At 44.6% G+C, this 14,773-nt stretch overlaps 1 protein-coding gene across 3 annotated transcripts in view; it reads right to left on the minus strand.

Moving 5' to 3' along the window:
• The window catches only part of NEDD9 (neural precursor cell expressed, developmentally down-regulated 9), a 296,988-nt gene that overhangs the window by 21,149 nt on the left and 261,066 nt on the right, over positions 1-14,773 (minus strand). For all 3 annotated transcript variants that reach the window (XM_027128364.1, XM_027128365.1, XM_027128366.1), the window contains one exon: positions 4,570-5,016. In XM_027128364.1, the coding sequence (XP_026984165.1) occupies positions 4,570-5,016 (447 nt within the window). The remainder of the gene's footprint in view (positions 1-4,569; positions 5,017-14,773) is intronic.

The following is a 14,773-nucleotide window of genomic DNA, read 5'->3' on the forward strand; positions in this document are numbered from 1 at the left end:
TAATCTTGTTGTCTAAATTTGGCAAAATGCATAAAAGTTAGGCCCTCAGAAAAGTTGAACGTGACATCATGCTTTGGATGCTCACTTGTTGTGAACGGAGAGTTAACGTTTCAGAAAACAGATGGTGACACTCTCCAAGAGCCTTCTGGGGGAAAATGACCATGTAAAATCTGACATATGTCGTAACAGACTAATGAGCTGGACACGGGATTTGACTCGTGTGTGATGGTGAAGGGGTGATAAGATCAGAACCACTTTTCAGCTTATTTAAAGGTCAACTCAAATTAAATGCTTCGTTTCTCACTTCTGCCTGTGCATTCACTCGTTATCTGTGTGCTGATGGTTTACTGTGAGCTTGGCCTATAGCAGTAAAGAGACAGCCATGGCCTCTGCCTGCCTTAATGGAATTCATAATTTAGCCCCAAACTGATCTTCAGAAGGATGCAAAGCAAATCTAATTCCACCAGTTAGAATAAAAGCGACATGTCCAAAGAATAATCAGAGAAACACACGTAATTCCCTGTGAAGGTCAGGCACAAAGTGGATCAAGTCAGGTGGCAGGTTTTGATCTTTGAAGGAGAGAAATTAAGCTCTTTTAGACCTTTGTAGACCTTATGCTTTTGATGTTTGGGTCTAAATCGTCCCCTCCAAACCACAGTCCCATATTAACTACAATTTTGCCTTTAAAAAATCGAGGACACTTCTTAAAAATATAATTCAGCTTTTCAAATTATTGGACTATGAGTAATTCATTTAATTTAGAAATGCCTGTGAGTTCTTGGCAATCACAGGCATATTTAGAAGTCTTTGCAAAGAGAGAAAAATCTAACCTACAAATTGTTTTCACATGTAATGAAACAGTTATGACATCGAAATGTGACAGTTAATGAGGTTGACGTTGTGTTGTTTCCTGCACGTTTGTCTAAACGTTTATTAATTTCTATTTTGAAGTTTTTGTGTTTCATATTTCGGAGCCAAGACTTTTTATTCAGTGCTCCAACGTTCTCGTAGACCTCCGGCATTCTGCCCACAATGCCTAATGGATAAAACGGCCCTGCACACAAAACCCAGAGTGAAAAAGACCAATGAAATTAAGTCAAGGTGTCAGTGTATAAACTTTGAGAGTTCTTTCCACCCTGTACAAAATTTCTGGAGAACCAAAGAGGGAGCCACACACTCAAAGAGAACAGAATATATGTTAGCAATAGAGTAGTTGCATATTCAGTGCAGAGTATGAAACACAAACAGGGCTGATCAGTTCAAAATAAACTCTGAGAAAGGAAAGAAAATCAAAGCAAGGGGCACTAATTTTTTTTAAGCCCCTGCTTTGTGCAACTCTGTGCCAGATCCTTTCCATACAGTGTTTCACTGAGTTCTCACAGCAACCCTAGGAGATAGTTATGATTATTCCCATTTGACAGATGAGGAAACTGAAGTCTAAAGAAGTTCAGTAACTTGCCAAGGGATTAACAGCTACCAAAGAAACAGAACCAGGAGTCGCCCTCACCCCAGAGCCCAGGCTCTTTTCACAATCCTCATGCTGTCTCCTTGTTTCAGGAAAGGGTGGAGATGATATGATTTTCTTTCTCTCTCTAACCACTGATTTAATAAGTGATGAATCTCATTTTACGTGGCTAGAATGCAAGAAGGTGGGTGGGGGCTGGAGTTTCCCAGACAGCAAAGTTGGAGTGATACAAGGCAGAATTCACTGTCTTTTTTTTTCCTATGTGATTCATTAGTAGAAAAAACTGTGGTGGATAAAACTTCTGAAGCCTGCAGTCTGTAGCAACATCAAGGGAATCTTTAACTGTGGAAAGTCCCGAATCACAGATTGGAACATATCCAACCCCCTTCATGGCCCTGTAACAATGCTTCTCAAAGTGCAGTCCTGGACCACCTCCCCCAGAACTATCCCAGGAGCTTACTAAAATGCAGATTCCCCGGCCCTGGGGCTAGACACTGGGGGAGGCCTGGGAATCTGCATCTCAACTCACCTTCTCTAGCTCTCTAGGTGATTCTTACGTTCCCTAAGATTTTAGAACCACACTTTAGTGATTCAGAACAAGATTCTACTGCCTCCTCTTTCTCTCCTTTAATAACTTTTAAGGACTATGACGTAAGCCACCAGGAATGTCCAGTTCTGGGTTCACCATCATTTTACAGATGGGAAATTAAAAGAGAGAAACGGGTATGGGGCTGTTTAGTAAGTCAGCAAAACTACTACAATGAGAACTCAAAGCAAACCCTGCCGGATCCCCCGTACTGAGATGAACTCTTGGAGCCGTGGCTTAAGTCATTAGTATGATTCTCACCCATTGAGAAGGTCTTGAGTCAGAAACGTCACCGAGGGAGATGTTGATGGAAGTTTTTAAAGCAGCTGTTTTTACTCAGAAGGTTAAAATCACCTGTTAGCAGCCAAGCCATCTCCACTACAAAGGAAGGAAGGAGGGAAGGAGGGAAGAAAGAAAGGGGGAGAGGGAAAGAAAGCAAAAACAGGGGGTGGGAGAGAGAGAGAAAAGAAGGAAAGAAGGAAGAGATGGAGAGGAAAGGAAAGGGCACACCCACTCCCATGGGGCGTGAGCCAATGGTCCAGTGGACAGGATGGAGGCGGCAGCCTGAGGACCAGTGGCACTAAGGTGACTCAGGGCGAGGTCAGGTGTCCTAGAGAACACGGTGTTTGTCAGGGAAGAGCCAGGACCGTCCCCTCCTGCCTCACCACGTTACCACCTCAGACCCCGACTGCTCGAAGCGCAGGACTCGGGGCACTGCCTACCTCTGAGCTCTGGTCAAGCCTCCCCCAGGTCTGTGGCGTCCCCTGGGAGGGCTGGCAGAGTGCCTTTCCGGAAGCTGGCTTCCCGCTACAGGAACCACCTACCTCTTGCTAAACATAAAGGCTTCCACTGATTTTAGAATTAAAAACAAAAACAAAAACACTGAGTTCAAGTGCCCGATGGTAACCCCGGCACTCCAACCTCCGTCGAAGGGAAGGTGTGTCAAACTCTCTCCCCTCTAAATGGATCAAGGGTCCAGGAACAAACCTGAAGTACAGTTATAGCAAATGACATGGCTGGAAGTCCGAAGTTTTAGACTTTTCAGACTTGGAACTAAAAAGGTAGAGTCTAAAGAGAAAAACATGTCACCTTCCTGCCAAAATAAACTGTGATGAAAGCTCAGACCCCACCACCTTTCAGCCAAGCATTTCCCATGCCGGCCTCCCCCGTCTGCCTCACACCAGCTCCGATGAGGGAGGGCTATTTTTAAGATGCACACAAGCAGGGCTACGAATGAGAGAAGTTATTTATTTATAGTCACACCTTTCAACTGTTCTTTTTCCCTCTGGAGACAGAGGCCTGGTTTGACTCTCCCTTTGAATCTAAAATCCCTGGGGTGAGAAGGACTTTGAAAGGTCACGGGCGCAGTCTATGACCCCCAGACAGGGATCACTGTCCCAGGCAATACAAGTCGGAAAACTGTTAACGTCTTGAGGAATTCCTCCTAATGTTTATACACTCAGCTTATGTAACACCTGTGCTCTTGAGCAGTGTTTTGTAAAACACACGTTTTGTATAAAAGGTGATTTGAAAATACATTCGTGGCTTCGTTATTTAAGGAATCCAACAGTAAGTCACCCCCTCCTTTATTTTTTCCAACAGAGGATTCCATTATCACGCAAATAGATATTCCATAATCTACTTGGGACTGTAAATTCAAATGCTGTATTAGGTTTTCGCAAGGCAGGGCACATGTATACGTCATGTTCTAAGCATCAACAGCTCTTTCTGGCGTCCAACTGCATCTTTCCTCTTGTGATTCAGGGATCTTTTCTTATTCTGTTAAATTAGTCCCTTCTTAATACCAAACCTCACTGGACCCATTGTAGGCCCTTGGAATTTGCCAGCAAACTGAAGAGAAAAGCCTTCCCCTGCAATGCTCCCAGGAGCATCGCCTTTGTGTTGGCTACTACCCTCCACAAGTTCACTGGTATTATTTTCTTCACAGCACAATTCCCCACCTGACATTCAGTGTCTGCTTACGTCTCCTTACTACAGCGTAAGTATCATGGAGGCCAGATTCACTCTTGAATTCATCACTGTATCACAAGCATTGAAAATATACTAGATGTTTGAAATTAAATCGATTTTCTACTTATCTCAAATTGTTAGGGCAGTGCAAAATGTGGTGCCTTGTACCACTCAAGGGAGAAAGAGAAAAGACTGGAAACTGAGTGCAGAGTCCAGGTCTAAAAGCAGGTCTATCAGAAGTTTGGAGAGAAACACTTGATGATGCAGTATGACCTGGCACGGCTCGGGAACTCATAATGGTGAGGGATCAACAGTACCTGGCACGGGGTGGGCGTTCAAGAAGGTTTTGCTGACCAATGAATGGAAAAATAATACTCAAGCTAAGGTATTCAGATATTCTTACTTCTTGGAAGATATACTTACTACTTTGATGTACTTCTTGGAAGCTTCAAGTTCTTATTTTAGGAGCGCAAACACACACACACACACACACTTTGAGTACAGTGGAAAAAATTAAGAACAAAAATCCAGTCTGTTGTTCACTCACCTTTTTACTTAAGTGGGGACCATTAGCCCCTGCAATGCCTCTCTGCACTGATGGTGGGACTTGATACACATCTTGTTCCTGGGTACCATGGCCAGTGGGTACTTGGTAAATTCCCTGATTTTGGTAGGAAGGTGGCACTTGGTAGATGGTGTCTCGAGGGGTGCCCTGGAGGTTTGGCATTTGATAGAGCTTCTGTTGGCCAAAGGGCTGGTGCATCAGTCCAGAAGTAGGCGGGTCCTGACTGGAGGAGGTCTCCTGCACGGGGCCAATCAGAAGCTTCACCCGGTTGCCCGGGACAATGCCTTGCCGACCGTGTAAGGAGCAGAGCCACCATCCTTCCAGTCCTCCCGTGTTCTGCTCTATGACAGTCAGGATGTCTCCCTTGCGAAAGGCCAGCTCCTCAGCACACTCTGGGACGTTGTCGTACAAGGCCCTTGCCATAAGATTCTAGGAAGGAAAGAACAGAGGGAATCCACATTAGAATAGTAGCTCAGTCCCTTTAACACTTAAAGCCCGTGCTCTTATGGAGAGGCACACTTCCTGGAGAGAAGAGAAGAATCTGAACAATAGCCTGTAAGGAGAAAAACAGATGGTGCAGACAGAAGACAGATCCATACATACTGTGTCTGCCACCAATGACATCAGACCGCCTCCTTGGAAAAGCTCAGAACGCCACAGAGTGCTTTCTTCCAGCAGTACATGCTGTGCCCAGGGAGTTATGAGTAGCATGGCTAAGGGTTAGAGAACGGTTCATTCTACAAAACATTTCTCTTCCTTTCTTAAACCCAGTCGAAGGAATAAAATATTCCAAGATATTCAGATGTACTACAACAGACATCTCTTATTTTGTTAATATATTGGAGGTAAAACGAGTCAAAGAAAATCCCCAACAACAAGCAGCACAAATGGCATTGATATTCAGTGTTAAAATGGAAACAGAGGTACACTGATCTCTGACTTGGCAGGGCGTAAAAATTCTTATTCCCAGTTGATCAAGAGGTCCTTGGATACGTGGAGAATCTACAAGCAAGCGATCTTTCCATGCGAAGCAAGCATGGAGTGTAGTGTGATGGTAAGTCTACATCTCCAGATTCGATCGCGGGGAGCTACAAAGAAGTTACCCCGCATAGGTAGATAGATACCATCGCTTCCTCTTTGGTCTTTTATTCCTACCTTTCCTGAGGGCCCCTCCTCACCCTGCCACTTTATTTCCTACTTCTTGAATCTCACCATTCACATCGGAAAGGCTCTGCTTTCCCCTTTCATGGGCCCCAAACACTTTCTTTCTTTGTGTGAAGGCCTGTCTGGCACTCTCAGTACTAAGGAGACAGCCAAAGTAGGCATTCAGCGGAGAGCGGGCAGGCGGTGCACGCTGACATTCCTGGAAGCCTTTCAAAGGCTCCAAAGATTTCACTTCTTGGCATCGGTCACATTTCGCAGCACGATGGCAGCCATCACCCCATGCCTGCTCCTTCCCAGCACACAGAGGAGTCGGGGAATGTTGTAAATTCATAGCAAGCCGTCAGAAAACTCCAAGCGATCTCTCTAGTGCTTCGCTAGAAAGTTGGGACGCACTAGGTGTCACTGTGATGATGATCACTTGTGGGGAAAAGACCGCTGATTGGCCGGAGTGTGTTGTGACTACACATTCGTGGCACTGGGGGCTGTTGTTGTTTGGACTTCTGCCCCCTGTTTTCTTCTCTAAAAATGTGGATTCGATCTTTCAGCTTCATGCTTTTCATTCCTTTACCACTGACATCCGTTAATCATCTCCCCCTGTAATCCGCCCCGTAACCGCGGGTCTTGCACTGTGGGCTGGTTCTCTGCTGTGGAGGCGCTGTGCCGTGGGAGGGTCTGCCCCCAGTCAGCAGCTGAGGGGCTCCTACTTTTACTGTTAACCACAGTCCCCTTAGGCAGTGAGGAAAAGAGACGAAGCCCTAGAGCTCAGTGCCCAGGAAGCCTGGTGATGCTCTTTAAGAATAAGGTTGAAGTCCTTGTTCTTGACAGTTTTCTGATCCAGGAAGTCTATGATGTGGACAGGTGAGCAGTAAGGGAAGCTAAAGGGATACTGAGGGCTTTGAGTTCCAGGTGAACGTTTTACTTAGTATCTATATTCTAGGAAGCTCTGTGTTCCTTCTAACAATTAAAAGTCCACATACTGAAAGATAAAACCATACAGCACCGTATCCTGGTTTGAGGAACCATTTAAGGATGTGTCCTAATCCTAAAATCTCTTGTTTCTCTTCTTCCATCGTTTGGGTGTCCCGTTATTGAAAGAAAAGTCATCGAGTTGAAGAAGACAAGATGCTGGTCCTTTGTACCTAAATGATCAGAAGGAAATTACTCCACCCAAGTTTTATTGTGATGATAGAACAGGAGGTGAGCTGACGGCTCTGGTCTCCACCCCTTTCTCTGGGGCCCATTCAACAACTGGGAATGGCTGGCAAGGAGGCCCTGTGGTGAAGTCAGAAGTGATAGGGGTGGAACCAGTCCTATGGGAGCCGAGGGTGGAGAGCTGTGCGATTACATTGGCTACCAAGAAGGGAAAGAAAAGAAACAGAAAACAGTAGAAGGTGAAGGACCGCAGACCTCATCAGCATACATGAACTCCAGGCATTCGGAGTTGGGTCACATCCACGGAGCTCCATCAAGCAATGAAGTGGAGCCCCAGACCACGCCCGACTCGAGGCAGATAGAAATCCCTGTACGAAGGCTGCTCTGGATGGTCTTCGTCTCCTGTTCCAGTGACCTTCCCACCACCAGCTAAGCAGCAACCTGTTTCCAGACAGGCCTCCAGAGCTGCTTCTCCAGGAAAACCTGGAGAGCCTCTTGCAGATGCACAAGATGATCACAAGGTGATTTCTGACTAGCTGTCCTCCCCCCCCGCCACCACTCCCAGAGATTGGGATTCAGAGAGCTTGGCAGCCGCGAGTGGAAGCACCCGGTGCCAGCTTGACACCTCACATGCTGGGAGTTATTCTCAGCCTCGGGTGAATGCGAGTAAGTTATTTAATATCTGTGCTGGCTACAGGGAGCCAATATCTACAGCCAGCCACTCTCCCACACAGGAGGTTACGGCTCCTGAGACCTTCAGAGAACACCTGGACCTGACCTCCCTGTTTTACAGATGAGGAAACAGATCTGGGGTGGGGGGCGGTTTATCATCTGCCCAAGGCCACACCGGTGGAGTCAGAGATGGGAAGAGAACTGTGGTCTCTTGGCTCAGTTCTCTTTCCAGAGCTCTAAGCCACCTTAGCCCTACTACACAATGTCCTCCTAACTGGGCTCCGTCCCATTTTACGGTAAAGCTCTGAAGGTGACAATTCCTTTTGTCATGTCTACGGAATAAATCAGTTCCTGGGGTTTGGGGTCCTGGCTGTGTGACCTGGGCAGGTTACTCTTCCCCTTGGCACCTTAACTTCCTCATCTGTAAAATGAGAATGAGGGTAACATACCTACGCCATGGGTTTGCAGTGAGCATTCAGTGAGTTAATTCCAGTCAAGTGCTTTAACGTCGTGGGAGACTTGGGAAGATATGACTATTTATTTAATGTGCTGATGGAGCTTTGATCTTCAGCTTCCTAGCGGATCACCTCCACAGTTCTCCGTCAAAGGCTGGTTCTATTCTAATGTTGTTATTATATATATTTTTATACACATCTGATATTTCTCTTGCTCACAATTACGCTTCAGGAGAACTGTATCTTGAAGCAGTACTTCTCTGAATTAATAATGAGTTCTGCTCACTGTAACCTCTTGTTGAGTATTTGCCTCTAAACAACAATAATGAAACTATTGGTTGCATTCAAGAGACAAAATAATAATATATTACTAATATAATTAATAATATTATTATATATTATATTAATATAATTAATCAATTATATTAATATAACACTATTCGAATTATTATATAATTATATTAATTATAATGATATATCATTCTACTAATATTACCACAATATTATTAATATTATATCATTATAACATTATTGATATTATATTATTATTATCATTACTGGACAAATTATGGATACATCTCATTAGATTCCAGAAGAGTACAATCCATCAGAAAGTACGGAATAACACGGGGTAAAGAGCTTGGCTTTTGAAAATACTTGGTGCGTTGAGGCAAGAGTTTAGTAAGGAGATAACAGCAAAGTTAACTTCCGCCAGGACACAAACCCTCTCATTTAAAAGTGCAGGCAGATCAAGAGTTAATTTCTCTGGCTAGGACAAGGTGGAGGGACCCTTTCCTGCAGGGCAGAGATGTGATTCCTTAAGGCCACAAAGTCAGAAGGTGATTATCTGAATATCTTACAGAAACCCAGGAGAGGCAGTCTGTCTATTCAAGACCTACTCCTTCTCCCACCCTCCCTGGGATATTTATCTCCAGGGCAGGAAAGGTCAACACAGAAACACATCAAGGAAAGATAAGAGAGCTCTGTAATCCTATATCCAGCTGGATGGTTAGGCTCCAGAGGCTGGCAGTTAGAAATACAGCTAGAGCTTGGCAAAGCACCCAAACAGTTGGGTCATAGAACTTGAAAGCCAGAGGCACTTCAAACAATTACAGTTCAACTCGTTCACTTTACAAATGAGAAAAATGAGGCCCAAGAAGTTAATGATTTGCCAAGTCAGCTGGCTAGAAGGTCACAGAGCTAAGAACACGGGCCTCTTGTCTCCAGCTCCAGAATTAGGACGGTGTTGGATAAAGTCAGAGGCATGTGCTACAAAAGCTGTGGTTCTAATTAGGATGGGAAATCCGCATTTAGAGTCACAGACCCCATTTGAGGCTAATTGTAGCAGCCTCTAGCATTGACCCCACCCCGATCTTTGAGAAGAAACTGTCCTTGGTTCCCATGATTCCATGTCCCGGTCCTCCCTCTTCCCTTGTTCTCATGACCACTGTTCTTTCTCCTCCTTCACAGACTAATCTCTTTTCCTGTCCCTTTAGTGATCATGTTCCAAAGGGATCTCTCGTCTCTATGAGTTTGCTCTCTACAGGACGTCTCATCCATGCCGATGGCATCTAAACACACAGGTAACACTCAGATCCACAGCTCCAGCCTCGATATTTCCTCTGCTCTCCAGTCCCATATTTCCAGTTGTCTAATGAGTATCTTCACCTCTCACTCAACAAGTGCAAAACCCCTTTCTCCTGATCTCTCTCAGTTAACAGCAGGCATAAGGCCGCCCAAGATCAGAGCCTCAGAGGTTTGCTGAGTCACTTCACAATCTGAACCTCAGTCAGCTGGGACCTGGCTTTTCTTCCTCACTGCCACTCCTCGCTCAGGTCCTCAGCAACTTTTTTTTTTTTGGGGGGGGAGCGGGGGGAAGGAATGACAATTGCTACCCAACTGGTTTTCCTGCGTTCAACCTCTTCCCACCTCCAAACTCATCTTCCACATCACCGGAAGAGTTCTCTTCCCAAAATCTATCTCATTGTTTTCCTTTCTAGTTCTCTGTGACAGTATTTCTTATAGTACGACTTGTACTGTCCCTATCAAGACTGGGAACTCCTTAAGTTCAGGGAAGCTGTTCTTTCTTTGGCATTTTCAGAACCAGTGTGTGAAAGAAAATACACACTCACTAAGTGTTTGCTAAATTGAAATGGATTCTGGACTCTGATTTCCTGGTTCTCTACAGAGAGGGTGAAATGGTTTTCTAGAGATGTCAGCAAGATATTCGGTTGAAATTTTCCAATGGACATGGGAAGATGAACTAACAGAACCAGAAAGATAAATGGCACGTCCAAGTCACCTAAGCCTCACGGCCAGAGAACGTGGGAGACGGCGAGCAGGAAAGAGCCCGTCCCTCCCTGTTAAAACAGGATGATGACGCAGATGGGGAGGCTGCAGCTAGTGCCACAACCACTGAGCAAACAGGAAGGCCAGGAGGAGCCGGCCATCCCCGTCTGATTAAATACAATGGTCTCCGTAAGAGGCCTTTTCTCCCTGTAGTGTGGCAACCTGCATCTGGCGGTAGATGACCGAGCACCATTCATGCTTCGCCAGAATGTTTGGGTTCTGCGGTTCCTGGTTCCCAGGCTATGCCCAAGGACTGGGCAGAAAATGCCGTGCAGTATTACAGCAAGTAAAGAGAGCTCCAGGTCACATGATCATTTCCACACCACCCTGCTCTTCCCTGCCCTTTTCTTTGTTCCCCCACTACTATCAAAATGTCAAGAAAGCTTATTACTCCTATTGCCAGGGAAACTATCTGCTATTCCAAATACAGAGAGGTGTGTGACATAATTTCCATGACCATTCATGCTGCTGTTTGAAGAAAAATGAGACACAATGCCTGGTGTGTCCCCCCCCTCCCCCCCGGACTGATAGCATCATCAATGGCCCAGCTTCCTCTTATTATTTTACTTCATTCTATATTTATCATGCAGGAGCTCCTGCCAAGCCTCAGGGCTGCCACATTCTCAACAATGTGGCTTTCCTGTACCCAACCCCCCAAACTTTAGCCCTGGACTCTGGCAGGGACACACACGCGCACACACACAGTAAAGAAGGAAATGGCCATTGTCAAGAAAATCGGTCCCAAAGGAAGTGGCTGAGGGATGAGCATCAGAAAGGTCAGTCTCAGGACACACTGGAGAAGAGAAAGAAAGGATCCTGTGTTTTTATGTTTGTCTGCCGACGAAAACCAGCTTAGGTCTTTTCCATTATAGTTTATTACAAGATTTCGAATATAGTGTCTTGTAATAAACTATAATGGAAAAGAATCGAAAAAAAGAATATAGATATATGCACATATATATACGTATGACCGAATCACTCTGCTGTACATCTGAAACTAACACAATATTGCAAATCAACTCTACTTCAATTAAAAAAAAACCAACTCAGTCTGAGGGCCATCCAACCCCTTTGGCTTCCTCCTACCCTCATCTTTAGGATACAGGGGGATGCAGGATTTCCCCAGAGAAGGACACAGCCATAGTCAGAAAACATGGATATCTACAAGTGTCTGGATTTTGATTCTTGGAATATTGGTTTACACTGGATATCTGGAATGTTGAATTTTTTTAAGAGTTGAATCCTCTGGAGACTGTTAAGTAGTAGACACTAGGCTTTTAGGTTTAGGAGTTAGAAGATATGATGCTCATACTTCCTGACCCCTGGGGAGGTGTGTCCAACACATGCCACCAAAGAGCCCTTTAGCACCTGGACCGCATTTCAGCCGATGATTTTCATTTTCTGGAAAGTGCTTCTAAACCCCTATGGTAGTTATAAAGCTTACATGAGTATCTTGGACTCTCTCTAAATATTCATGTCACTTACTTTGCCCCAAGTCCTCACATCCTCTAAGATGGTTAGCCATAGCATCCTCTTCATGTGCGTGTACATGTGTATGTGTGACTTCATGGCCAACTTCTATTATTTCTTGGCCGTTTGCGGAGGATGGATTTGATTGTTAACAGTATGTGAGTAAAATAAATTAGCTTTTCCTCCCAACTCTGATGATCATAAATAATACCTATGTCTTGAAGAACTCAATTCTCCACTCTTCTGTGGTCTTTGGGGTTTTCTTGAGTAACTCCTGAGGGTCTGAAAGACGGTGGGAGAACACCTAGGTTTCTGTGGGTACTTAGAACCAGAAGTCACCCATGGCTTGACCAGACCGACTAGGCTAGAATATTAGACTATGAAGGGATCCCAGAGATCACTCTTGCCCAGTCTTCTTGTTCTGCCGCCCAGAGGGTCTCTTATTATATCAGCAGCAGAGCCAGAACTAGCATCTGGTTCCCTTCTTAATCTAGGAATGTTTTCCACTGGACTAGGGTATGCTTCCTGAGAACCTTCTCCATCTTAGAATTTAGTAATGCTGCTATTAAGTCTCAGAATTTATACGCATTTGTCCCAGGTTGCCTGGTTTTGATAGATTTAAGCATAGTGTATTGGCAAAGGATCAAAAACACGGGGCAGGCACAAACGCTTTTCAGGGTCTGTCCCTAGATAAATCTGACAGGCGCCATATAATGATGAAGGTCTGACACCCACTCACCCAAAAGATAGGTTTATTAATGGTAAAAAAACCATCTGGATTTCAGCCAACATTACAGTATTAGCATCAAATCACTTCTATTTGCCTGTCTAGACAAATCCCTCTAACATCCAGGTACTTGGGGAAGTGAAACGAGAATTAAGTTATAAAGGAGTAGGAGACTCTAGCCCACAAATATTACAGTATATTCCAAAAACTGTATCATTTCTCAATAGTCAAAACACACAAGTTCTAACATCTAATAAAGTATCTGAAAGAAGGGAAAGATCTTCCTATTTTTACATTCCCATATATCTTATCTTCCTACATCAAGGTATGCAACCCCCAAGGTATGAAGTTATATCTAAACCCATGAGTGCCAATATGTACACATACTAGCAACCCTCATCTGCCTCCCAGCCAGAACCCAAGTGATGTAACTTGGACATCACCCCTCACTGGAACTCTTTTAGATGACCCCTGAACTAGGTTTGGTGCCTGACTGCTATTATCCTACTTAACTTGTGAGGTCCTCAAAGAGTTTTAAAAAATGGATTTGCACACTTGGCCGAGAGGGTGTGTACAATCGTATACTGTCAGCACTGCAGTTGCCTCAAGAAAGAATTTTTAATATTTATGTATTTATTTGGTTGTGCCGGGTCTTAGTTGCTACAGGCAGGCCCCTTAGTTGCAGCATGCGAACTCTTAGTTGTGGCATGCACGTGGGATCTAGTTCTCTGACCAGGGATCGAACCCGGGCCCCCTGCATTGGGAGCGTGGAGTCCTATCCACTGCACCACCAGGGAAGTCCCAAGAAAGCATTTTTAGAAGCTGCAGCTTCTCAGCTAGAAGAGAGAGGAAAGATGGCAGAAGCAAATGGAGGAGAAGAAAACCTCAGAATGAAACTAATGAAATTGTTTAGTGGCTGGGGATATAGACAAGCTCCTACACGTACATATGCCACAGCAGTTTATGAGAATAAAACAGTTTTCTTCGAGGCCCATTATTAATGGAACATGCATTTGGAACTGGGCCCTGAAGAAAGCTATTTTATTTATTTATATATTTTATATATAATAGGTGGACTATTAGGAAAATGAAGCCAAAGGAAGACTTCAGAGGATTCAGGTTGCCTTTGCGATGGTCTGATGGTTTACACGTGACCTAATGAGACCCTATGCTTCTTGGTATTTTGTGGTATTCACTTGAACAAATTCGCACTAAGCACAGAAGAGGAAGCTTCCTTTTGGTTAGGAACCGTTAACATTAAGCCCAACCTTGGTCATGATAAGATTATGGCCAGCGGCTTTATGATTGCATTTTTGGGCTTCTATTACATAAAACCAGTAAGGTAATTATTTTTAAGCAGAAGGAAATAGGGGAGCTTATGCCAGTGATTTTTCACTAGGGGGGGGGATTTTGTCCCCCCAGGTGATATTTGGCAAGGTTCAGAGACATTTTTGGTTGTCACACTGTGTGTGTGTGTGTTACTGGCATCTAGTGGGTAGAGGCCAGGGATGCTGCCAAACATCCTGCAATGCGAGGGACAGTCCCCACTACCAAGAATCAGCCAGTCCTAAATGTCAATAGTGCTGGGGTGGAGAAACCCCAGATAGAGGGATGGACATGACACTGTTAAATTAACAGAGTCTAATCTTGGTCCTCATCTTGTAAGACTAATGACAATGAAAGCACTGCCTTTTATGCCTCTGTTTCCCCATTTGCAAAATGGGGATAATGAACATGTTCTTAATAATATCACGAGGAGTCATGAAACTATACATGCAAAACACTCTGATATCTTCAGAAGAAAGGGTCTCTGTAAAATCAAAGCACAGTTATGATTACTGCACTAGTATGAGCTCATGAAGTTCTGTCTTAAGAACTGTACTCCTCCCCCCCCAAAAAAAATTCCTCCGGGGAAAGAAAACAAACCAGAAATGATCTCATGATGATGACACCTGCCACACCAAAAAACAGACACAGTTCAGAGAAACTAAATTCTTTCCCTCCAGCAATGAAGTAGGCTGCATCTGTGATTAAGATCTTAATAAGGGAGGTAGGAGGCTGGATACAGACGCTGCAGGCTGTGAGGCACAGAGCTATCCTGCCAGGTTTCAACAAGAGCAACTGAAACACAATCCCCCTCGCTGCCTAGTGCTCTCAGGTGTTCTCTGCACAGTCCATATTTCAAAACGGGCTTTCC

The sequence above is a fragment of the Aethalodelphis obliquidens genome, unplaced genomic scaffold (assembly GCF_003676395.1).
Source record: "Aethalodelphis obliquidens isolate GAN/ISIS:26980383/991018 unplaced genomic scaffold, ASM367639v1 scaffold34, whole genome shotgun sequence".
NCBI lineage: Eukaryota > Metazoa > Chordata > Mammalia > Artiodactyla > Delphinidae > Aethalodelphis > Aethalodelphis obliquidens.